This window comes from Astyanax mexicanus, chromosome 8 (assembly GCF_023375975.1).
Source record: "Astyanax mexicanus isolate ESR-SI-001 chromosome 8, AstMex3_surface, whole genome shotgun sequence".
Lineage (NCBI taxonomy): Eukaryota > Metazoa > Chordata > Actinopteri > Characiformes > Acestrorhamphidae > Astyanax > Astyanax mexicanus.
In genome coordinates, this window is record NC_064415.1 from 44,414,299 (window position 1) to 44,440,020 (window position 25,722).

General features: G+C 37.6%; 2 protein-coding genes across 5 annotated transcripts; one reads left to right on the forward strand and one right to left on the reverse strand.

Moving 5' to 3' along the window:
* Positions 1 to 1,900: 1,900 nt before the first annotated feature.
* Positions 1,901 to 11,575, reverse strand: elavl1a (ELAV like RNA binding protein 1a). Of its 4 annotated transcripts, none has more exons than XM_007234369.4 (7): positions 11,441 to 11,575; positions 9,468 to 9,684; positions 7,601 to 7,778; positions 6,498 to 6,601; positions 5,907 to 6,060; positions 5,416 to 5,641; positions 1,901 to 5,327 (listed from the first exon to the last, which is right to left on the reverse strand). In XM_007234369.4, exons 2-7 carry the CDS (start codon positions 9,501 to 9,503, stop codon positions 5,003 to 5,005), a joined length of 1,023 nt encoding a protein of 340 aa, XP_007234431.1. In that variant the 5' UTR covers positions 9,504 to 9,684; positions 11,441 to 11,575; the 3' UTR covers positions 1,901 to 5,002. The 4 variants fall into 4 exon arrangements, with proteins under 4 accessions (XP_007234431.1, XP_015457082.1, XP_015457083.1 ...); XM_015601596.3 differs by having other exon boundaries at positions 9,468 to 9,527; positions 11,441 to 11,572; XM_015601597.3 differs by lacking the exon at positions 9,468 to 9,684.
* Positions 11,576 to 14,901: 3,326 nt separating this feature from the next.
* Positions 14,902 to 23,756, forward strand: pex19 (peroxisomal biogenesis factor 19). The gene is made up of 8 exons (XM_007234368.4): positions 14,902 to 15,004; positions 15,758 to 15,852; positions 16,078 to 16,240; positions 19,455 to 19,540; positions 19,982 to 20,152; positions 20,741 to 20,899; positions 21,232 to 21,276; positions 22,040 to 23,756. Exons 1-8 carry the CDS (start codon positions 14,956 to 14,958, stop codon positions 22,124 to 22,126), a joined length of 855 nt encoding a protein of 284 aa, XP_007234430.2. The 5' UTR covers positions 14,902 to 14,955; the 3' UTR covers positions 22,127 to 23,756.
* Positions 23,757 to 25,722: the final 1,966 nt, after the last annotated feature.

Below are 25,722 nucleotides of genomic sequence, written 5' to 3' on the forward strand. Positions count from 1 at the left end.
TTGTCTTGTTGAAGTATCCAGCTCTGGAACAACTTCAACTGTATCACTGATTCTTGATCATTGTTGCTGCAAATCTGCTGATATTGACTGAAATCCATGCTACCCTCAACTTTAACAAGATTCCAGTACCTGCACTGATCACACAGCCCCACAGCATGATGAACCACCACCACATTTTACTGTGGGGATCAGTAAAGTGTTGGTCTTGGAATGCTGTGTTATTTGAAGTGGTCATTCGAGAGTGGTTTTGTGGTCCTATTGCCACTCTTCAGAGAAGATGCAAAGAGGACAAAAACTTGCAGTTGGCACATTAACCCTTTCTCATAATTAGATTCACTGGTGAATGTAGGTCAAGGGTGAATAAGCTTACCAAACAAATGTTGTGTTCCAATAATCATTGATATATATTAAAATAATACAACAAGGGTGCCCAAATTTGTGCACCTGCCTAATCTTGTTTAAATAATTATTGCACACTTTCTGTAAATCATATTAACTTAATTTCACTTCTCAAATAATACTGTGTTTGTCTATGATATATTTAACTGAAGTTGCTGATTTGATATATAATGATTTATAAAGGAAAATCATGAAAATGATCAGGGGTGCCCAAACTTTTTCATACCACTGTAAGTAGCTGGTAGCACTGATTTTCCATAACTGGAAAGTTTCCAGTGTAAAAGCAGCACAGGGATGAAAAAAAAAAGTCCAAATAAGTATATGTACATTAGCTGCACATGAAATATTAAGATTCTATAAGTATAGCTACTGTTCTACAACTTTAAATACATGATAGTCCTGGTAAATTACTGGTCCCAATGTAACACTAGCAGCAACCAACCACACAGACACGATCAGATACTGTAATTTACAACCTCATTAACTTCATGAGTATCTACGGGTTAGTATAAGCCCAAGAAAGCAGACAAATGTTCAGACGTGGTAAATGTCTGAAACTGAGATGGGTTTTATCTGTATCAATATTGTTTAATTTCAGAAGTGCAGAATGTTTAGGTGATGCTGAACTTCTGCATTAACTTTAAGCTCTACTCTAAGTAAGTCTCAGTTTCTACTTTAGAGTGCAGGAAATTCCCAGACAGGAATTTTTGTGCTACACTACACTTTCCCTAAATGTTCTCACCATCAAGACTAGACACCTATATCAGTGCATACAGGATCACGTTTATAGTTCATCATAATACCATAAACAATGCTTTCAATATCATTACACAAGAGTTTTTCTTCTCACTATTTTTGGAAAATTCCACAATATCGAAAGGCTGTTGCAGCTCCAGCACCAAAACCCAGAGACAATTTTAAATATTCACCTGTTTTATTTCAAAACTTCATGTTACAGTCAGTCTTTATAGAGATCTTTTACCGTAAACACTTTCAAAATGTTCTTTCAAAATCTCTTAATAAAAAAAGAAACACTCCAATGAACATGAACAACCATAAACAATGAGCAAAAATAAATAGTCCTCTTCTCCCATTTGACGGCTCGCCGTCTGCTCCTGCATAAATTAAGGCTTTTAACCACTCGGCAAAACAAACTCTGAAGTAAATCCAGAAGCAGTAACTTAAAGGCCGTTAGATCATCATAAAAGCCAGGTTAAGTTCACTAAAAATCCACATTTAAACACAGCCTGGATTTATATACAACCTTTTTCCCCTTAGTCTGCAGTCACAGACAAAGTTAGTTTAAAAAACTGCTGTTGCTTAAAAGCTGTTCTCACACTTCACTAAATTCAGAAACAGTTCTAATTTACCAACTGACGATTAAAACCAAACGGACAAACAGAGAGTGTAGAGTGGTGGTAAACACGTGCATACACTTTAGACCAACTTCAAGTCTTGTAAATAATGATGGAAAATGTAGTGTACACAGTTTTCTTAAAAAAAAAAAAACAAAAAAAAAAAACATTATTACAAATACAGGTGAATAAATGGATACTTTAAACCACTTATAATTTTAGTAGTAGGACCTTTTTAAAGCTTGAAGAACCCCCTTACATAACGTAAAATTCTGATACCATTAAATGATTTATTAAAATGGTTCAAAAATGCATTTAGACATCTTATTTTCTTGTTTTACAGTGACAGCTACTCTATTTCTGTAGCTAGTGATGCTTACAAAGGCAAATGGAGTCTGAATAGTAAAACACAGTCTGATCATCTGCTACATGTCTATAAATGACTGAGTTTGTGTTTCTCTGAATATTACCAAGTCCCAGTGCTCCTCTGCTCAATACAACAGAGCTAATGTCAGAACAGGGCCAACCCAAAGGCACCAAACTGCTGAAACAACTCTGGGAATATTCAGTTCCCACCATCACAATATATTCATTTACACTCTACTTCATTTTACACGTTATTTGGTCCTCTCTTCTTATCTCCTCCGCTTTTAAATGTTGATGAAGGAATCACAAAAGATTAAAGGTAAAGCTGACTGTTTCCAGCTTAGCCAGACCTTAGCTAACAAGCTACCCAAGTTAGCCAGTAAAAGATTATTTCTAATTTAACTACTTATCTAAAGTTGAAAAAAAGTTGTTTTTTGTCAAGCAATGTGTACAAGATAAAGTTAAAGTTGGGTATTGCTAACCAAAACACTTAAGAGTGTGTAAGCTGCTAAATAAGAGATATGACTGAGCTGAAAGCTAGCTAGCTAATAGCCTACCGAAATGTGGCTGACAGTGATAAAATATCACTTTCTAAAAAAGGTAGCTGCCAACTATCTAACATGGTTGAGGGCACAACAAACCAACATTACTTTTTATTTATATTATCCATCCATTACCTAATGTGATATACATTTTGTTGAATATATGGTCTTTTTTTATGTAATTGCTAGCTAGCTAGCTACTTAGTTAAGCTAGCTAAGATAGTTGAGGGAAAAAAATACCTTAATTCCTCATACAGTAGCTTGGTTAGCCCGTTAAAAAGCAAGGCTGAGAGTGTACTCAACATATATTATTCTGTATTAGCTAAATCAGATGTTACACAAGATGGTTTCATTCAGTCCATTAAGTAACTAGCTAACAGTTTGCTAATTAGCCAAAATCCCTTTTAGTGCATATTAGCTAGTTATTAGCGAGGGTGGAGCCAACTTCTTTTTTTTTAGTTTCCAAAAGTTAGCGAACATAACTGAGGGATTAAACTAAAATCACCTCGCTAGTACCTAAATAGATTAGATGAGGAGACAAATAGTGTTGCTAAGTCTGAATCGCTTCTCAGTGTTATTTACATAATATAGCAGTGCCTTTAAGGTTAGAAAATATTGGGCATAAAGTTAGCTACATCCTTAATCAAACCCAAATCATATTTAATAGTAATTTGAAAATGTTGTTCAACAGTTGTGAATAACCTAAATCTTAACATTTTTACTCTGGGGAAGTAAATGAATTGAGCTAACATGTTCATAGAATCAACCACGAACCATTATTTTGCTCCAGCCAAATTTAGCTGAGGGTGAAGCAAACCTTTCATTTTAAATTTGCTAACATGGTTGGAGATGTATGTAATTTTAACCCTCTGACACAAACATTGTGTGATTTAGACTATATACACTAGGGTGCAGAAAAAGCACCTTAACTGTTTAACATTATCGTGTTCAACCTTATCTTACCTTTAGCTCGACAGCCAATTCAAACATCAAGCTAGCTATTACATTGGCTATCTTATCTCTTACTAACCATCCTGGGCTTTGCTTCAACTCGTCATACCAAAGTTTTATTATTTATACTAACAGAACTGTATGGATCTGAATCTCCTTCATATCCTAAAAGTGAAAAAGGAATTAAAATTAAATCATAAAAGCAATAAGAAGAAAAAAAAACCCAAACAAAACAAAACTTTCAGCAAAAAGAAATAAAATTTAATGATCGTAAATGCCAAGTGAAACAATCAAAACAAAGGAAACATGAACTCAAAGCAAATCAAAGAAGAAAAAAAAGAAAGAAAAACAAACAAAAATCGACAAAACGATCACAAAGGCAATCTTCAGAAGCATTTGGATTAGTACAAACTTTTATCTAACCACTCTAAACTGCACATAAACAAAATAAATTCAAAAGAAAAAATGGCCAATTAGAAAAAAAAAACAAAAATAAAGAAAACTTAAAGGAAAAAAAAAAAGAAAACCAAAACTTCACAAAGAGATCGCTGATGCTGAAATGTGAAAACTCTGAACAGAGATACATTATTAGTACCAGGTAACCAAAAAACCTTCAGAATATTAAACTCATTTTTGGAGGGGGCGAAACTCACTCAAATGGCTCACTTGCTTTTTGGGGGTGGGGAATTCAACCTTTTCTTTGGTCCTTTTTTTGTCACGTTTTCTCTCTGAGGGTCCCTTTCAGACGAATTTTACAATATATAACACGTTCCACTCATCGAACACACACTTTAACCATCTGTGTTACAAACACACGCTTCGCCTTTTCTGCCACGGCAGCCCAGAGTCCCAGAGCCGGCTGTGCTTCCCGCTGCAGCTTTTGACATGAAGAGGGCAAAGAAAAAACTGCAGTCCAGTTGTAAACACAACCAGTAAAGTGCTCCAGGGGGCTTTAAAAGAGGCATTTTAAAGGAAAGAAGGGGTGGAAAAATAAGGCAACTTAAATACTGAACACTGTAATAAATCTGGGGTGCTGAACTGGACGCTGAAGCCAGTGTCCTACAAGTCTGACCATGCATATGGCACACAGACACTAGTATCACACATTAACGTTGTTAAAACTCTCGTAAGATGCAGAACTGGGGTATGCTTTGAGACACCCACAACATATCAATAACATTTTCAGCATCCCACAATTCCAATTAAAATAGAAAGAAAATACGATCTGCTCAGTAGAACACTAGAGACAAAGTGAAGACCTGCTGTGTGTAGAGTACACAAAAAAAAGAAAAAGAAAAAAAAAATAGTTTAACTCTTCAAACTCGCGCCAAACTTCGTTACTGTACAAAACCTGGGGAACTGAGGGAACCGGGTGTGCTTGCATGCTCTCTACTTGTGCGATTTGCTGGTTTTAAAAGAGACTTGCAGGATTTTGTCCCCGAGGCGGTAGCCATTCAGACTAGCAATGGCCATGGCCGCCTCCTCATAGTTGGTCATGGTGACAAAGCCGAAGCCTTTGCACTTGTTGGTGTTGAAGTCGCGAATGACCTTGACGTTGGTGACGGCGCCAAAGGGCCCGAACATCTGCCACAGGATGCCCTCATCTGTATCCTGACTCAGGTTGTAGATAAAGATGCACCAACCAGATGTAGAGTTCCCTGGTACATTCACGCCTGACATGCTGCTCATGTGATCCACACCCATCGGGGAGAACCTACAAAAGGTGAAATCAGTTAAAAATTACACTTAACACTTTTAAGTGTTAAAAAGAGAAAGTAAAAAAAAATTGAAGGTCCTCATACCTGAACCTCTGAGCCTGGTGATGGACAGGTCCTCCGAATCGGCGAGACTGGGCATGGTAAATCTGAGAGATGATCTGGGTGTTCTTTACATGATTGGGGTTTGCAGCAAATTTAACTGTTATGGCCTCTGTCGCTCCCGGAGGCTTCTGTCCGTTCAGGTCTTTGATGGCATCCTCTGCCTCTGCGCGCTTATCAAAGCGGATAAACGCCACCCCTCGAGAAAGTCCTGACAACAGGGAGAAAGACCGTTTAATCAAACAGGTATTACAGATCATCATTAAAGCGATAAATCAGCACCAAACAGTGAATCAACCAAAATGTTTTCATGGAACTATGAAATTGTAATGAAAGCTCCAGTACTAGTTGGAGGAGTAAAGGCTTATATCACTTATGAGGCTACTCTACCCTACAGAAGCAGTGCAAAACACATGAGAAATAAGATTTTCTAATCTACTGATGTCTTCTCAAATAAGAACTTTGTTCTTGGTCACCTGTAGCCTGATCGACAAGCACACGAGAGTTGATGATCCGACCATAACGTGTGAACATGTCTTCCACATCCTTCTGAGTCATGCTCTTTGGCAGCCCGCTAATATAAAGGTTAGCATCTTTAATGGAGTCAGAACTGGGCCTGGCGTAGGAAACCTGCCGACAACAGAGAGTGAAGTTGTTAGAGCGGATAAAAGGGTTCTGATAGAAACACAGAAGTCTAAATTTAAATGTAAATGTAAAATATATCTCTCACTGCACCAGCTTAATGCTAACTGTATATGACTACTAAAATGACCAGGGAAAAAATTAAGGAGTGGCATTAAATCAGAATTTAACAAATACAAAACTGTGCTAAGCTCATGTTTAAACCAATAAGAGAACTCCAGAGGAAACAACATGAATGTGGCTGTCTTTCGTGTGTGTGTTTGGGGGGGTAATTATAACCTCTAAACTGCTTGCCTAAAAAAGCAAAATAAGTGCAGATAAAATAACTTTAAAAGGCCACATAACTGAACTACTTCTGCAACGTGATTAGTCTAACAACAAAGAGAAAATGGCACTGTACACAGGAACACCTTCGGTGACGTTACCTTGATAGTTTTAGACTGTAGCCTCAGGCCATTGAGTGTACTGATTGCCCTTTCTGCATCACTAGGGTTAAGATAGTTAACAAATCCGTACCCTAAACTGTGGCCTAGAAAAAAAAAGGAAAACAATAAAATAAAACAAAAAAAACGTTGCAACGTTCCAAATACAAAGAAAAAAACATTTGAGTATTCAAAAGGTTAAACAAACAAACAAACAAACAACGACTTATAATCAAGAATGATCTGGCCGCATTAAAGAAATGGGAACAAACCTAAGAGAATAAACCAAATAAAATCCAAACTTTGAGAAATGAATGCTTAACAAGTAGAGCCTTATTATGATAAGCAAATAAATGTCAGTATTTTCTTTTCTCACAGAGGAAAATTTTATTCATAATTTGGTAAGTAAGCAAGCAAGGAAGCATATAAATAAATTAATAAAGAAAGAAAGAAAATCACTGAGGCCAGACTCAGCTATTTTTTATTTATTTATTTTTGTTAATTTGTTTGTACCTTTTAGTAAACACATATTTGCTGATTAGCTGAACCTGGGCTCAGTGATAATTTTGTTGTTTTATTTTTATATATATATATATATATATATATATATATATATATATATATATATATATATATATATATATATATATATATATAATAAATAATAATCATTTTTATTTTTTGCTGATTTAAAAAAACAAAGGGCTGCAATATAAGCCTAAAAGCATGATCCTTTCTTCCCACAATTAACACAGCTAAGACACAAATGAAACAGCTAAGAATTTCTTCAGATGGTTCTTTAACAATGTTCGAGAACAGGTCATATCCATATCAAGTTAATTAATGCCTGAGAACTTAGAAAAAGTTAGTAAAATCTCCAGAGGTACCCAAACTTCTTATTTTTTAAAACTCGAAAACAACAATAAAACACTAAATGTTAAAAAATGTTTTATTTTAACTTTGTGTGGGTGTGAAGGTTACCAATTTGCTACATTTGTTATAAAGCAAAAGGAATTTTATGCATGTTCAGTTGGTAACTTTATTCCGTTGAATCAAGCAAAATTATTTGTTTTTGCACCCGACACTGATTAACGGTAAACACTTACCTGCTACTTTGTCACGGATCAGTTTAGCGGACTCCACCTCCCCGATGCTGCTGAAGAGACTGCGCAGCTCATCTTGGCTCATATTCTGAGGTAAATAATTTACTATTAGGTTGGTTTTGGGGTCTTTTGGCTCATCCACCATGTGATCTTCGTAACCGTTCGACATGTCATATACCTCCTGTAAGGTTTAGAGAAAAGAACAGTGTTACCGTTCGTGCTAATGAATCTTATCCTAGTGGAAAACGTGTCTCAAATTTAAACAAAGGGTATTTTTTTTTCTGTCAACTGCATTGTTTTCTAACAATATATAAAAGGAAAATCCATATTATTAAAATATGAAACTACATGTTTGATGTAATTTTGCACTGAATCCATCTTTTTAAATAATTGCTCACCATTATATATTGTTTTTGCTTAACTTTAATGCAAAATATTTTTTAACAACCAGCACGTAAATGTATATTTACTCAACACAAACAAGTCATCATGAACTCTCATCAGATACACATCAAAAAGAAAGAGGTGAGACGGGAGTAAGGAGTTTACACTTGTACACTTATTCACAATGTACAATCAGTGCACTTTTTACAGTGAAACTGATGTTTATAAAGATTTTATTTAAAAAATGATCTGATTTTAAGTAGAAACTTAGTGAATAAGCAGCCGTGTAGGAATGTGGGGTTAAGCAGTGGTCTCCATGATCAGCCGTAGCTCTCTGCTGTCTAAAATGTCTCATTCAGGCCAGAAGAAAGGCCTTGTTGTGTTTTCCTAAAGCAGCGACTTTCACCATCCGAACAAACAGCAATTATCAGAACCTGGATGGGGGGGGGGGGGGGGGGGGGGGGGGGGGTTGGGTAATTCAGCTTTCACACAGAGATGTCAGAGGATAGTCATTTGCATGAATGATTAAGGCCTCATAATGTCTACAGTCCTTAAAACATTTTACACATACTGCCCCTTGCGTTTTAATACTGAGGGTAAGCATTCTCCTCTTACAAAAAAATTGTTTGTCCTCCTGCACTAAGACCTCCTGTCCACACAAACACAGTGATTATGCTGTATGAAACTTCTGGTCGAAGGATCCGAGTTAGACTACAGTCATAGCTTAATAGGTTTTAGTTGTTACAGCCACGGAACACGGTCAGAAGCACACAATGGAGAGATGGAAACAGATTTAAGACCTAAATTACCATTATTAATTCTCTCACAAATCAACATAATTCTGCTATGACTGAAAGAAACTGTTATTTTGGTGTGGCTTGTGCTGGTTTTGTCTCTTTAAATAAGGCACAAATCTGAGTGCTACTAGCACCCCCTGATGGAAAATATTTATACAGAGTGGGTTCAGGTTCATATAAAAGGAAGTATTGATGTATGACCCCAGATTCAGTCAACACAGTCAAGAAATCAGAATTGTGATTCTTTAGGTTTCAATGTTTGGCTAACGCCTAAAAAAACCTGGACTGTCAGTAATCTTGTCTCTGTAATGTCCTCAAAATGAATGTGGTTTAGAACATAGGAGGAGTTATTTTAGTATATAAACATGAACAAACTTTCACCTCAGCATAGTGTATGGCATCAGTCCAGGTCAAAAGTGGAATAGCACTACAAAGCAGAATACTTATGTAGTTCCAGGTTTTCAAAAAGATCAAATAAATTTTTTAACAATTAAATAAGGTGATTGTAGTCCACGTACAGTGTTTGTTAGCAGCGTTAGTCTGGCATCTACCATTATATACTAAAGAAGAACACGTCACAAACATATCTAATCGACCAAATGTGGGGTCGGAAATCATGATACTCTGCTTTCTCACTAAAGCAGCAGTATAGTAATATTGCATCCCTATTAGACACAAATTCTACTCACTTTTAAGTATCTAATGTGTCCCCTTCTGACTGCCATGAAGAGCCGTCACAGATCCCGACTCTGAAGATACCGAAAACAAAATAAGGTAATAAAAATACACGCTGATTAAAAAGGGGAGGTAGGGAAGGCAAAAGGTAGGTTTTGGGTTCAAAGTAAAAGTGAATTAAATAAACGGAATAAAAAATAAATAAAGAGATGAGCCGCCTTCTGATATTACCTGTGGAAAGAACATAACAGCCATCAGCCATTAAGACTGGGAGAGTTTCAGCGTGTATTTTTAACACCTCACTTTGACTGTTCTGACATTAATAATGTATACAGTCTCCATGAATACATACGATCAGTGACTGCCTATACCTGCATACATACATGATTTACTTAAAAATATGGATTTAACAGCCTATAAGGAGGCTAACAGGAGGTTAAAGGACGTTTAAGCACACAAAGAATAACATCATTAAAACAGATGTAACAACTAACGTGCAACATTTAACTAGCTGACACTTCTGTTGCATCTAGAATGCTATTCTAGTGCACACTTGCGTTCTTAAACTGCATTGATCAGCTACTGTTTACAGCAGAACACTAACAGTTTGTGGGACACTGCCCAATAAAAACTGTCTGCATGTAGTAAAAGCTCAGCTAGTGTGTTTCTTAAGTACAGGTATATTAAAGGTAGAACAGTTAAAATAAAGCTGGGTCGTGGTAAGGACCTGGGGATTTAATATGAGTCATGATGCAGAGGATACGATTAAATATCTTGATACATTGCAACTATAAGCACTACATCATATACTGATTAAAAATAAAATATTAGGAAAACTGTCTAATGTGAGTAACAACAGGTAACTTTTTATACAATTAGAACAAAGGGACCTGAAGGCAGAATACAACACTATTGTTGTATTGGTGTTATCGAGTGGGAGGGGATTAAAAACACCAATCTTAACACCTAAACTTTTAAACATACATCTGATAAACATACTGTGTTTTGGGAACTGATATAGTACTTAAAAACATTGCATTGTGACACTTCTAGGCCTGTCACTATAATAATTACATTAACAACGTATACAATCAATGGAGATTTCAACAAAAATATTTGATGTAAAACACGTGTATGTTTGTTCACATATATAACAGTGAACAACATTTTAGTTTTGTCATGCAGTGACAAATGCTTCAATAACTCATACACACAGTGTGGACTTCAGTAGGTAAGGAAAAAATATAGCTGCATTTCCCATACTTGTTTCCCCAAACTAGAACACTATGTTTGGTGTAGGACTATGCTTAAAGCAAAGCACGTAGATTATTAATTTAACTAGTTAGTTAACTATTTAGCTAACTATAACGTTTCCCCATTTTAAAATGTCTCGCTGAAGAGTACAAAGACGTTACAAAAATGCTGCGCTAGTTCACTCTTGTTTAGTTAGGTTAGCTACCTAGGTTACCTAACCTAAAACACGTTGGCTCGTGTGTATTACTGTACTGTATGACTTTACTAGCTTGCGTTTAAGTAAGTGCTCAAGTGCACACTCGATAGCGGACCCCGGTGGGCGGGCAGCAGGGTGCTCGGCGTCTGAATGCTGCAGGGTGAGCGGGAATATTGGAACGCTGCCACTCTATCGCTACAGTTTCGGTTCATAAACCGCCTTGCCGCGGGTCAGCACCCGAACCTACCGACCAACCTGCCTGTTTACGCGCTCGGCTGGCCGGTCCGCGCCCCCCCCTCGGCCGCTCAGCGCTCTCCTCCCCAAAACCGCGGAGCTTATTTTCACGGCAATCCGCCGAGTCGCACCGCATTTTCCGTCTGCGTTCAAACTCGAGCGCGCTGCCCGCGGCCTGGTTAACACCACAGGCCTCAGAACGCATGGTCTCTGCGGGGCTGTACACAGATTTGAACCCACCTGCACTAAAACTCGGGTCTAAACTGTGTTGGAAGGTTCGGGAGAGTGTTCAGAACCGCTTACCGACTGCCCCGCAGCTTCAGCTGAGTCTCAAAGCGAGCTGTTGAGGGTTTATCCGCAGCGGAGAAATCCAGCCTCGCCGAACGCAGCGCAGAAAACCAGCAAGAACACCTGACCACACCCACCTCACACATAAACCCCGCCCGCAGGCTGCCCATTCGCGGCGTGTCTCGTCACTCAAACGAAAAGCGCGCATAAGTCCCACCCATGCACAGACACTGACCAATCCTAGCCTGGCAACTGTTGCTAGCTTCCATACTAAAAGTAGCTACCCGCGCTAGTTAGAGCTAGCGTTAGCAACGCAAGTACTGTGAATTGGGCAGCTACACCTTCTGCGGTTCTCACAAACACAATTAAATTATACACAACACAGTGTAACTCCAAGTCAACCACACTTTTGTAAAATCAATATGTCCAGTTAGAAAGCAACAATGATTGTGAATCAATTTCACTTGTTATTGTGGAAATGTAACAGACAAAAGGTAGAAATAAGAGACAATTATCAAGACAACCTTTATAAAGGAGTGGTGACCACAGACCTTTTTCTCTGTTCTCATCCTTTCTGGCTGATGGTTTGGTCACTTTTGCATTTTGTCAGTTCTCTCACCATAGAGGTAGCATAGGCGGAGTCTACAAGTGGCTCAGGTAGTGCAGCTCATCCAGGATGGCACATCAATACAAGTTGTGGCAACAAGGTTTGCTGTGCCTGTCAGCACAGTGTTCAGAGCATGAAGCAGATACCAGGAGACAGGCCAGTACACCAGTAGACATGGAGGGGGCTGTAGGAGGGCAACACCCCAGCAGCAGGACCGCTACAGGAGGAGCGGTGCAAGAGCCCTGCAAAATGACCTCCAGCAGGCCGCTAATATCCATGTTTCTGCTTAAACTGTCAAAAATGAGGGTGGTATGAGAGCCCAATGTCCACAAGTGGGGCTTGTGTTTACAGCCCAACATTGTGCAGGGCGATTCGCATTTGCCAGAGAACACAAAGATTCGCCATTGGCGCCCTGTGCTCTTCACACAGGTTCACACTGAGTACGTGTGACAGACGTGACTGTCTGAGTCTGGAGACGCTGTGGAGAACGTTTTGCTGCTGCAACATCCTCCAGCATGACTGGTTTGGCAGTGGGTCAGTAATGGTGTGGAGAGGCATTTCTTTGGAAACATTAGATGCTTTTCCACCGGCATGGTGCCAGTGCTGGTGCCAGGTTCCCGAAACGGTTCTTTGCGTTTCCACTGCAAAAACAAATTCTTGGCCAGAAAAGCCGGTTCCGTTCTGGCCCCACAATCTTGCTGGTCTGGAACCATCGAACCTGTGACGCGAGCAGCCAAAGGGCGGGGCTCTGAAGCATCTCCAGGACAAAGTTGTTTACAAACCTCACCTCAATTCACAGCTAAGAGCAGTAGAAGCAGCTAAATGAATCTAAAGTGAGGACAGCAGCACAAGTTTTAAAAGGAGCTCGGGTTCTGCTGTGTTGTTTTCAAAAAGCCCCCAACTTCTGTTTACGCCCACATTCACATAAGTAGTAAGTGACCCCTTAGAGCAGAGGAAACACGGGCCGGTCCTTAAAAGGTTAGCAGGAACCGGCTCCGGCACCAGCACTTTGTAGGTGGAAAAGAAGTAATTGATGCTACGGACTGGCCTGCCCGTTCCCAGACCTGAATCTAATTCAGCACAACTGGAACATCACGTCTTATTCCATCCACCAACGCCACAGTCCACCACAGACTGTCCAGGAGTTGACTGATGCTTTAATCCAGGTCTGAGAGGAGATTCCTCAGGAGAACATCCACCGCCTCATCAGGAGAATGTCCAGGAGTTGTGGGAGGTCATACAGGCACATGGAGCCACACACACTACTGATCCTCATTTTAACTTATCTTGAGGAATTTCCACTGAAGCTGGATCAGCCTGTCATTTGATTCTCCACTTTGATTTTGAGTATGATTCTAAATTCAGACATCCATGGGATAATAATTCTGATTTACATTGATACTTTTTGTGTTATTTTGTTCTCAACGCATCACACTATAATAAATACAGATTTTCAACTGGAATATTTTATCTAGGATGTGTTATTTTAGTTTTCCCTTTATTTTTTTGAGCAGTGTATATAATATCCTCTCATATAAATAATACACAGTATTCAGGGCTAATAGTTTAGAATTTCTCCTGAAAGTAAATTAGCTGTTATCCATGGCTGTTATTCTAAGTCAAATCTGTGCAGTTTAATGCTATAATGTCAGAGGAAGATCTACTTTTTAATTTTTTTGTAAGAGCCACACAAGATCTGGTGTGGTTCTGCTGCAAGTGAAGACTGTCAGCAAGACCAGGCTCAGCTGTATCTCCAACATGCCTAATAACACATTTGTAATAAAAAAAAACTTGAGGGTTTTTTAGGGTCTTTTGGGTGTATGTTTTCACTTATGGAATTTTATTCATTTATGCCAGTCTGCTTTACCTTTGTATGTTGTCAGAAACCATTTTATTTGACTGGATAAAAAAAACAAGATGAGAATAGTATAATTTATACATTTTGATATATTCAGTTTTATAAGGGATAAAAATAATAAAATGTGGTATGTGATTTTTACATAAAGTTTCACATATGCATATACAGTGGTGTCAGAAAGTATTTGCCCCCTACAGATTTCTTGTGTTTTTGCCTTTTTTTTTTGGCGTACTTACAGCTGAGCTCAATTTTACTAGCCACAACCAGGCCTGATTACTGCCATACCTGTAAAATCAAGAAATCACCTAAATAGAACCTGCCTGACAATATGAATCAGCTAAAAGATCTCAAAAAGTGTGTTTGGGCTCTGCAGCAGGACAATGATCCAAAGCACACTGACAAATCCACCTCTGAATAGCTTAAAAAAACTAAATGAAGGTTTTGGAGTGGCCAAGTTAAAGTCTGATTAAGATGCTGTAGAATGATCCGTTTTTTGCTTGAAACCCCCGCAATGTGGCTGCATTAAACAATTCTGTAAAGAAAAGTGGAACACAATTCTTCCACAGAGAACTCCCGGACCTGTTTTTTATATTCACTCAGGTTATCTTTGTCTTATAGTAAAGTGTGTTTAATACTTGGAAAAATTATTACAAAAAAAAAGCAAAAACAAAAGAAAGCTGGAGGGGGGCAAATGCTTTTTCATGCCACTGTGTGTGTATTTTAATAATACATTAATAATATAATAATAGAAAATATTTTTTTAAATTTACTTTTTATTGCAATTTAATAAAAAAAAGTATTAAAAGATCTTAGAAGAATAGCCACTTATAATAAACATATTCTAAACGTGTTTTTAAATGTAATGGGTTGTTTATATTTAATGGCATAAATAAAATCTTAGTAATATAACACATTTTTAAAACAAAAGAAAGCCTGTTTTTATTATTAAAACCTGCTGTTGAATATTGATTATTGGTCGTGTTTTGTGTTTTTTTAGGGGACTTTTACTGTGGCGGAGACGCCGCTGCTGCGTCACTTCGTCCCCGGGCTCAGTGCGGAGTGAAGATGGCAGAGCAGCAGGCCGCGGACTCGGAGCTGGACGAGTTACTGGACAGTAAGGACTGGGTTTACTGGGCAGCCCGGTAGGGTTTCTGTTTAGTGAGGGTTCAGAATAACACAGAGGAGTAAGACAGTGCGCGGCACTGAAATATCTGGTGTTGTTTTACCACTAAACTGGAGTTTATTTAAATAACTCGGTCCACCTTAAATAGTACAGCAGTTACTATACTAGTTTGAGGAATTAGAATAAAACTGCTTTATCATTTAAGGTGGACCGGACAGATTCAAGAACAAAGTGGAATTTCTCTTCTTTATCATGCAGTCAGTGTAAAAAATGGTCGCATACACGTTTAATTAGGTTTATATTGTTTATGAATCACTTTTATATCTACTGTAACTCAGGTTTACATGGATATTTAATTATAAATAGTATAAATGGTAAATGGTAATGTAAATGTTTACAAATCGTATTATTATTAATATTATTAATTTTTTAATTAGTATTATTATGGGCAACAGCAGTGACAGAGTGGTTCTAACATCTAACAGTAATAACTGTATGCTAGATAGACTACCAATAAATACATTACACAACAGTTTAACTATTTGTCCAGAACTATTCAGGCATCTAATGAATAATTTCATATATCCCAAGTAATATATAATAGTTGTCTGGATATATAGTAAACATAAGGCAGAATGTAATTGCTGTGTAATCTAAAGTATAACATTCATACCAAGTCATTTTTATTGTTGTTTTTTATTTTATTTTATTGTTTTATTATTAACTTGATTACTCCGTTCTTAGGTGCTCTCGATGACTTTGACAAGAACAGCGCGCCCCGTGCGGCTCCTGAAGCCGCTGCAGCTCCCAGTGAAGAAGCTAAAAGTGCAGGGCCAAATGTAAGGATCAGTTGTGTCATAATTTAACCTTTTGCTCTTTTTAAATATTAATGCCTTTAAATCTTCTGAATGTTAAAATTCTTATAATTTCATTTATACGTGATATTTATGTTATTGGGTCTTTCTTTTTTTTTAATTGACATTATTAGAACTCATGATTTTTTTTTTGTTATGTTATTCAGTGTGTATAAAACACTGACAGTTTGTGCTTGTGTGTGTCTGCAGCCCCCTCTGCTGGAAGACAGTCAGTTCTTTGAGTCTCTGTTTGAGGGGGAGATGGCCAATCAGGCAAAGGAGGAGTGGGAGAGGGCAATGGCTGAGCTGGCGCAGGAAGAGCCAGAGCTGCTGCAGCATTTCCATAAACTGTCAGAGGCTGCTGGGAAAGTCGGTACGTCTGCATGCATGCTGGATACCTGGAACTTTTTTGTTACCTTTGTTAACACACAAGTAGAATTGCTTCAGTACAACTGATTGCACAAACCCCACATCATTTAGTGCTCAAGTAGTACTGAACAGTGTTTATGAACCAGTCTGGTCACTGATTTAAAAACCTGAACTTCTGATTGTCTGTGTTACATTGGGTGTTCATCAGAATCTGTTGTGTAGTTCTTAAAGGGATAGTTCGGTATTTTTGACATGAGTCTGTATGGCATCATCATAACCAGTGTCGTGCATCCACACTGACTTACCCCCCACAGCGTCCTGTGAGCCGAGTTCTTGTCCAGTTTAGGTCAAAGCGAAAGTAGTCCGGCATGTTTGCTGGGGTCAGGAAAATAACTCCTTTTTCTTCCCAAAGCAGTACGTGTTCAAAAGAGTGATTTATTTACATCACAAAAAACTAACCCTGCAAAAGTCACGCCTCGTAAATCACTTGGGTCCTACTTTCTCTCGTTCCATATCAATGCGCGCAGCGCTGCAACCTGACAGCTAGCCTACGTGTTTGGGTCGCTTTGTTTACTTCTCGCCTCGAGAACATGTCTGACTACGAGAGTGACGAGGAAAACATTGATCACCGCTCAGAGCCACGGGGATATCTTTATGAACCCGAGTATACAGATGTTGAACTTCGCCAAATGGAATTAGATCGGGCAGAAAGAGAGAGGGTGGACAGAGAAGTGGTGGAAGATGAAACTGGAGCCACTGCTGGAGCTGCGATACCCAGGGTGGCCGACAAATCCTGGTGCACTTGTTTCAAGTGCGAAATAATGCAGACCGAGGTGGAATGCTACTGTTGCCACGAGTTAGTTATGCCCGAGATGCAAGACCTATCCATTGATGAGGATGTCAGCGGGGCAGCTGCTTGCATCACAAACAACAGTGACTTCCCTGCACTCCTGAATGCTGGTGTGTTGAGAACTTTTTTACGCTATGAGCGAATGCTGTAGAGAACATTGGTAGGCTACAGTTTTATTTACCTGGGGTGCAGGGACAGCAGATTTCTTCAGAATCCGTTTCTTCATCTGTCGTTGTCCAGGACATGTGGATAAAAAGTCATCATCGCTGAAGTGCGCACTGCAAACACGAAGCTTTTTTATTTTTTCCACTTTTGTGTCCACATGGATGCCCAGCGCTAGTACCCAAAGTTTCCTCAGAGCAACATCAGTCACAGGAAAACGATGAAAACTCTGCGGAGAATCAGCCACATCTTTGTTGCTACAGCCTGGATAGTCACAAGTCCGCACCATTTTAACACACACACACACACACCTAGCTATATATATATATATGTGTTTACAAAGCTTATAAAAGCCAATAGACTTCTCCCTAAAGTTAGCTCGTTTGCGTTGCTAGTCTGAACACAGCTGCTAAGCACTGCCAAAACACAGAACAAGTTGACGCGTGCGCAGCTCGCTGTCAGAATGACGCGCACTAGGGGTGGGCGATATGGCCCTAAAATAATATCACGATATTTCAGGGAAATATCGCGATAACGATATTTTTGACGATATAACAAAGATATTTTATTAATTTCAAGAAAACAGTATTGCAGAAAAAAAAATTATGTCTAAGCTTTATTTAGTATAAATGCATTTCACACTTAAATATTACATTTTTTTGCCTTTTCAAGACTCTAATGTAACAAATATCACAAACTCCTTAAAAAAAATTTGCATGATTTAAAATTTTACCTGCAACAAATTATACTAAAATATTCTAAAGCTTCAAAGTCAACAGAAGAACAAATATAAACTAAACATACAGATGACAAATATATATATATATATATATATATATATATATATATATATATATATATATATATATATATATATATGCAAGAAATTTTGAACATTTAACTCCACGGATATAGGGAATTATCATGTGATCTGTTTGATTTTCAGACGCTTTGGGTTGAGTGAGGAGTCGACTCACTGAGTGAATCTATTCACAAGTCAATGATCCGTGATTCAAAACATTGTTTACAAGCTCAAGCGTTGATAGCCGCAGAGCCACGGAGAAACTCAGACAGTGGATTAAACTTAAACGCGAGTTTCTGACTGAAATAAGGACTCTAAAGTTCAAACGTGAAGGAAACAGAAGCGCACATTATTGTTTAACAATATATCTAACCGCACAGCGAGGACTCTGCAGTTTTTAGAAACGGTAGGATTACGAATTTCACATCGCTGAAGTAATATGTCCACTATTTTTCATTACTTGCTCGGTACCTTTGTGTTTGGCTGCGTTTGGTAAAGCCTTTCTTCTCAACAGTTTAAATTGGCATCATATCCTAAACAAATCATATCCTAAAGCTAAACAAAATGCGATAATTCAGTAATTTATTTCCAGCGTTTGCTCTTTCTGTCATAGGGAGTGTATATTTCCAAAGCTGTGGCGATGTTGTGCTGAATCAGCGTAGACTTGTCTGCTTGGAGTAGCGTTACTCACACTGGCCACTGCAGTCACTCCGCGACTTTTTTGGCTTTCCTCTTACTGAACTGGGTGTTTCTGTTTTGATATTATGCGCTTCGGACATACCTTACATATTACAGTGTGTATCAGATATTTTGTCACCAAATCACTGCCACACTACTTAACTGGCTCTCCTATTCCGAACGGGCTTCTCCACAGCAGAGCCGCTTTCTGACATACTTGTTGCTGTGTCCAAACGCCCCACGTAATGAACGTACGCCACACGCGTAACTGTATGACGTACATACGTAAACAACGCAGAATACCGCTAATATCGCGATATTTTTTTTTTTTACCGTTTTAAAAATTATACCGGTATTATCGTGAACGATACGGTATAGTACACCCCTAACGCGCACTGATACGAAATGAGAGAAAGTAGGACCCAAGCGATTTACGAGGCGTGACTTTTGCAGGGTTAGTTTTTTGTGATGTAAATAAATCACTCTTTTGAACACGTACTGCTTTGGGAAGAAAAAGGAGTTATTTTCCTGACCCCAGCAAACATGCCGGACTACTTTCGCTTTGACCTAAACTGGACAAGAACTCGGCTCACAGGACGCTGTGGGGGGTAAGTCAGTGTGGATGCACGACACTGGTTATGATGATGCCATACAGACTCATGTCAAAAATACCGAACTATCCCTTTAAGGTAGTGTAACTGTAGCTGGTTTATTCTGGGATTTTAGGCACAGATCCTGCTTCTCAGCAAGAGTTCACATCCTGCCTTAAAGAGACGCTGAGCGGATTAGCCAAAAACGCAGACAACCTGCAGGTACTTTACCCTTCAGCGCACATTACACTGACCCCTGAGTCACACACAGCTTTTATTAGCCAATCATGATACCTAATTATTTCTGTTTATATTTTGTTTATTTGAACATTTTAACATTGACCATCTAAAACCCCATGTATCAGTTGTTCTGAGTGTAAAGTAACATCTGCACTTTCTAATTCAAAATTACTGTATATGGACTGAATTTAACCAATTGAGAAACAGTAAAACCAGCAACACTAAGTAAAAACGAGTTTACACAATGTTGGCACACAACTGTACATATATAAATACATGTAGACTGTTTATCCTGATGATTTATTTATTAAAGAAGCATCTTTCTTAGAATTATGCTGTTGCCTCTTTTAAATTCTTGTTTCTTAGGTATTGCTTAAGTATTGCATCATCATCATTGTTTTGTTGTTGCAATTATGCTTTAAGGCCGCTGGACTGGCTGGAGATGATCTAGCAAAAACTCTAGAAGGGTTAGGATTGGAGGATGGTGAAGGCGCAGGGGAAGATGGGAACATTCTGCCAATCATGCAGTCTATTATGCAGAACCTCCTGTCAAAAGATGTCCTCTACCCCTCCCTCAAAGAGATCACAGAGAAGGTTAGTCATGGACAAAAATACATTTGGTTAAACACAAAATTTGGGAGTTCTCCTGATGCACTACGTTGACAAATACAGACAAAAAGGATATTGACAGAAGTATCGGAATACGTACACATTACACATACAGGAGCTTTGATGCATTTCTTTATAAATCCGTAGGGGTTAATATGTAGTGGTTTCCCCCCTTTGTAGATAGCAGGTTTGAAACTCTGCAGTTATTGAGTCAGCAGAGCTTTGGTGACGTTTGTGCACTATGATCCTCAGCACTGTGCAAGGACCTCCCTAGAAATGTAGAGCACTTGCGCAGGCTACGCCATCGACAACGCAATGCAGAAGTATCAATTGGCCTTTAGAATCATTCATTCTTTCTCTTATATTATAAAGCTGGTTTCTGCCCACCCACAACTGTGACTAATGTCTTGTAGTATTTGTGATCAGCAATAGATTAAAACATGTTTTGGATAATTTACTACAATCAGGTACAAAAGAACAATTGTGTAAATTAGATTTTTCACAAATAGCATTTTTATTTGCTAAATATTTTTTGTTTTATTTTTGGTTTGTTTGTTTGTTTGTTTTTTATAGTACCCAGAGTGGCTGAGCAGTAACAGACAGTCCCTCTCACCTGACGACCTCCACCGGTACGAACAGCAGCACAAAATAATGGGGGAGATCTGCAACCAGTTTGAGAGACAAGGAGAAAAAGAGAGCACATTTGAAAACATTCTAGAACTCATGCAGAAGGTAAAGTAAAGTATCCTTATTATGTACACAATTATCTATTTTATCTATGTAAATGTTTATTCATCAGAAGGACTCATATTGCGATTATAAAAAGTAGTATTTTCACCAGATTAATCAAACATGTAATGTTCATTAATAGTGCACTAATGAACTAATAATGCATAAATGAACTATTAATTATCCAAGATTGGAATAAAATTAATTATATTTAATAGATAATACTGGAACAGAGCAAATGTTTATTTTGTATTCAGCAGCAAAAAAAAGTTGCAAATTGCAAGTGCACATTTTAGTGACAAAATGTAACTTTTTCTGTGTGCTGTTCTCCTCAGCTGCAGGATCTGGGACAGCCACCAAAAGAGCTCGCCGGAGAGGCAGTAAGTAACCTTTCTGAGCAAATGTGGCTTTGAAGCAATAGTTAAAAATTAGTTAGTAGATAACCATAATGAATCAGCTCACCTCATATGTAATTGATAAGCCAACATGTTTGGTGTTTGAATGATGCATCATATGCAGTTTGAAAAGTCTTTGAAAAGTAAGGTCACAACAGATCTACTGCCTCTGCTGGCTGGTTGCAGTATGATGTGTAGCTTTCAACCCATCCCCTCATTTCCAAGCCGTGGCAGAAAGTCTTGTTTTATTCCTATAGAACAGAGGGAAATTGAACCACAATGTCCATGCTTTTCCAAAGTCATTTGGAGCTTCATATCAAAGTTTTCCATTCCACTTAAACCCATTAGAGCCCAGTTGTTGCCAAGTTTAAAATTAAATCAGAAATTCAGTGAGCAACGTATTCATGTTTGTTTGTTATTGTGGGCACATAACTGTAAACATTTATGATTAAAATTGTAATTAAGCAGTAATACACAAGAGGGAGTGCTATAACCTGTAGTATTGGCGCTGCTGTGCTGCGGTTGTAGGCACGAGGCCACAGGCCAAGTACTGTAGATCAGCACACGTGGACTTTATGGGATAAAGTAATAGACAGATTAGGACCTTAGATCTTTTATTTAAACATTTTGTTGTCTTGTGTTGTAGTTATGGTGGGGTAATTTATTTTCTTTTCTGTTACTGAACTATACTTTAATACATCCTTTCTCATGCTGATCTATGTAATGTGTATGTTTTGTGTCTCCTTAGCCACCTGGTTTGAACTTTGACCCGGAGTCACTGCACCTGCCCGGAGGTCTGGGTGCGGCCGGGGCTGATCAGTGTTCAGTGATGTGAGGCTGCAGTGTTTGTATGTGTGTGTGTGTTTGCACCCATCAAACCCTAAACCTGCCTCCCCCTCCTCTGCTCACTCTTCGTTCCCTGTAGTCACGCTGGAGCAGCCCAGTAACATTCTTTCTGCGGGTGAGGGTGGGGTTTACTCTGGTGGTTCAACTTGCTCATAGTAACTAATTTTGCACTTTTTCACCTGATGACAAGTCGAGCAGCTAGAACCGCGTGCCTGTTCCGTTAAAGATAGAGATGAGAACACCGTGGGAGGTGAGCGAATGGGATTTTAAAGTGTGACTCCAAGGAGGGACACTGGATCAATAATTATAGCAACTGCGAAATTAATAAGCTGTAATTTAAATGGTTAATAATTTTTATACATTATATTTTCAGCATGTTTATTTTTTTTAAACATGCTGAATCATTGTTCCGTTTCTTTTTCATAATTAATCAGTGACCAAAACTGATTTTCTTAATATTTCAGCCTTTAAAATTAAGTGGTTTTCACTTTTCTCCCTGAGTGAGCCTGATTAGCATGGTTTAGGTAGCCTTGTGTATTTTCCTTTTGTCTGATTACAGTGAATTGTATGCTGGATGATGTTTTGATCATCTAAAAGTGGATAGAAGTGATGCGTCTGATCTGTTTTGCCTTCTGAAATTCTTTACAAGTGGACATATTAGGCATTTTTGCAATATTAAAGGTATAATCCAGTGGTTTTAAAAGTGAAATCTGTACAGTAGCATTAGCAGTAGCATACGGTCAATTACTACAGACAATCATTTCAACATGAGCCTGGATAAGAACAGAAAACCATTTATCTAAAACTCACTTATAATAGGGTTCAGTGAGCAGATGCTTTAAAGATGTTCATCCTAATCTGCTTTATTTGTAGCAAATGATTGATTATCTCAGACTAATATAATTTTAACAATGTTGCTTTGAATCTGACTTATTATAGAAGCAAGTGGGACCATGCTAAAATTGTGTTCCATTGCTGTCCATTATAAGTATTTTTGATTAAATATTATTATTATTATTATTATTTGACTTTAATACCTAAATTTGTGTCTGGTAATTAATCATTTCCTAAACATGCAGCAAAAAAGAATAAAGCACCCCCTTACATAGCCATTGACTTCTACTGTAAGCATTGTTTGACTAAATGGCTTTTCTTTAACGATAGAAAACCCATATTGTCTATTGTAATTACCTGTATACTAAAATGCTGCAAATACTGTAGGGATGAATTAATACACACACCCTGCTTCCATTACAAACCTGTTAATACCAGTTCATTGTAAAAGTGTAATTTTACAGATGATTATGCTCTGATTCAGCTCTGAGTTGTGTTTAATGATATTTATCTACCATTGTACCTCAGATAATGGGGGAATGTTCAAATTAAAATTCTTAAAGATTGTGCTTTTATTTTGAAAGCTGAGTTTAAGGTATGTAGATATGGTTGTTAGCATAGATTTCAATGAGAGAAGAGCACATAACCTCAACACTCAGGAGTTCATTGAACACCTACGCACTTAAATCAGCTCAACCTTTCCTCACAGTACACAGTTATACCTGTCCACTACACTGTGAACAGAATACGCAACTACAGTGAAGAAATAAAAAACATTAATCAAATTTTCTTTGGTTCTCTGTGTTTTTGTATCAGTTGAAAAGATCCTCTGTTCAGTTGTAAATGTGATGTAATCTGGTGAGCCGTGTGCAACAGATAATTTCTTTTATAACTAAATAAGGGACATGTTCAGTGAAAAATCAAATGAACATTGTTGATCTCTGACCCCAGAATGTCATTCAGTCAAGACATGTATCTGATGTGTGATTATTTAGTTTACAGTAAGAGCTGCTAGAATAACACTGCTGAGATGTCTGAGATGAAAATAAGATCACACCCGAGTTGACTGGGTTAGAAGTCAAACATTCAGGGGTCCTTATTAGAATACTCTGCATTTAATAACTTGGTTCTGATGGAACACAGCATAAATTTTTTATCAATTTCATTAATACAATTTTTTTATTTGAAAAAACCTTGAAAACTGTGACTTTTTGTTACTATTACATTTATACAACATTACCATTTTTATAATGTCCCACTATTAGTGAAATTCCACTTTCAGACTGGAGTAATAAATCACAATGTGCTGAGCTGTTACTCCACCATTCATCTCTATGGAGAAGTTTATTATAAAAATTACATACTATACACTAAAATATAAAATTATGAGATGCACTGTGTGAAATTAACAGTTTAATTTACAAAACAATCAGTTACTAATGTTGGGGAGGAGGAGGTGCTTATTAGCACAAAAAGCTAATCGAGCATAACAATTCTTGTTTTTAATATGTGCAAGAGAGTAAAACTTGTTCATTTTTCTGTAGTAAACAGGTTTTATGCAGTAAAGGCTAAAGCATTACTGCTACTGTGAGCTGACTGGTTGCTGATGCTGGAATTACATGCAGAGGTTTGAAAGGTTAATACTTGGAGTTTAAATTCTTTACTCATTTAATCTGCAATGCCTAAACATATGATATTGTTCTGTGTTGACATAATGAGTAAATTTTTCAGTATAAAACTATTTTTAGCGCCTGCTGGTGCTCTAACAAACCCAGAATATCATCTAACTGTAGATGATAAATATAAATTTTTTTAAAATATGCCTTTATTCTCTAACATATTCTTAATTTACTTTTTTTTTTTTTTTTACACGTTTGTATCAGTCTGTACTGTCCGTTTGTGTTCATTAAGCTTTTTTGTATCGTCCCTCACAGGGGGTAGTGTGAAAACTGGGGAAAATAATAAAGTTACAAAAAAAAATCTAACAGATAAAGGGCAGTGCAATGGTGAATCTTATAATATCCAAGAGGCACAGGTATCAGCAGACAATGACAATACTGAATAAACATTTGCATATGACAAATCTGTGTATCATTTGTTCTTTTGATATTTAGTTGAAATAGTTAAATGGCACTAGGTTTATTTCTCAGGGCATTATCTCCTATTCTCATTTTGTTTCAAAAACTGGCAGACTTAAAAAAACAATATATCAGACTGCTAAAATCCTGAATGACCTTGTAAATATAGTATGCACCACAGCCCTAGTTCTAGACTGACTTGCTTGGGGGGGCAATAGAACATAACGGGTGGACATGTTAATATTTTTTAAGCTAATGATACTGGCTAAAATTGATGTGTGAGGGGGGAAAAAATAGAAATGTTTCATGTGTCTTCAAACTTACACTAAAGCATACTATTTTTTTAAAAAAATATCCTTTGCTTATGTAAATTAATAAAGATTATCTAATTGTGATTAATTTCAATACCCCACCTTGGTTAAATTAGAATTATACTGATACAACAACTCTTTTATGTGAAAAAGTATCTAGACATAGGATGTGAATATAATACTCAAAAGTGGAAATAGGAATAAGTAAGAATACAAATATGATTATTAAATTAAAATATAAAAAAGTTAATAGTTTAACAAACAAACTATATACAAACAGCCTGTATTCTCAAAAAGACTCTTTTCTCAAAAAGCTTATTTGTAGGCCTAAAGACCTTTAACACAAGGTCCTGTATTCAACT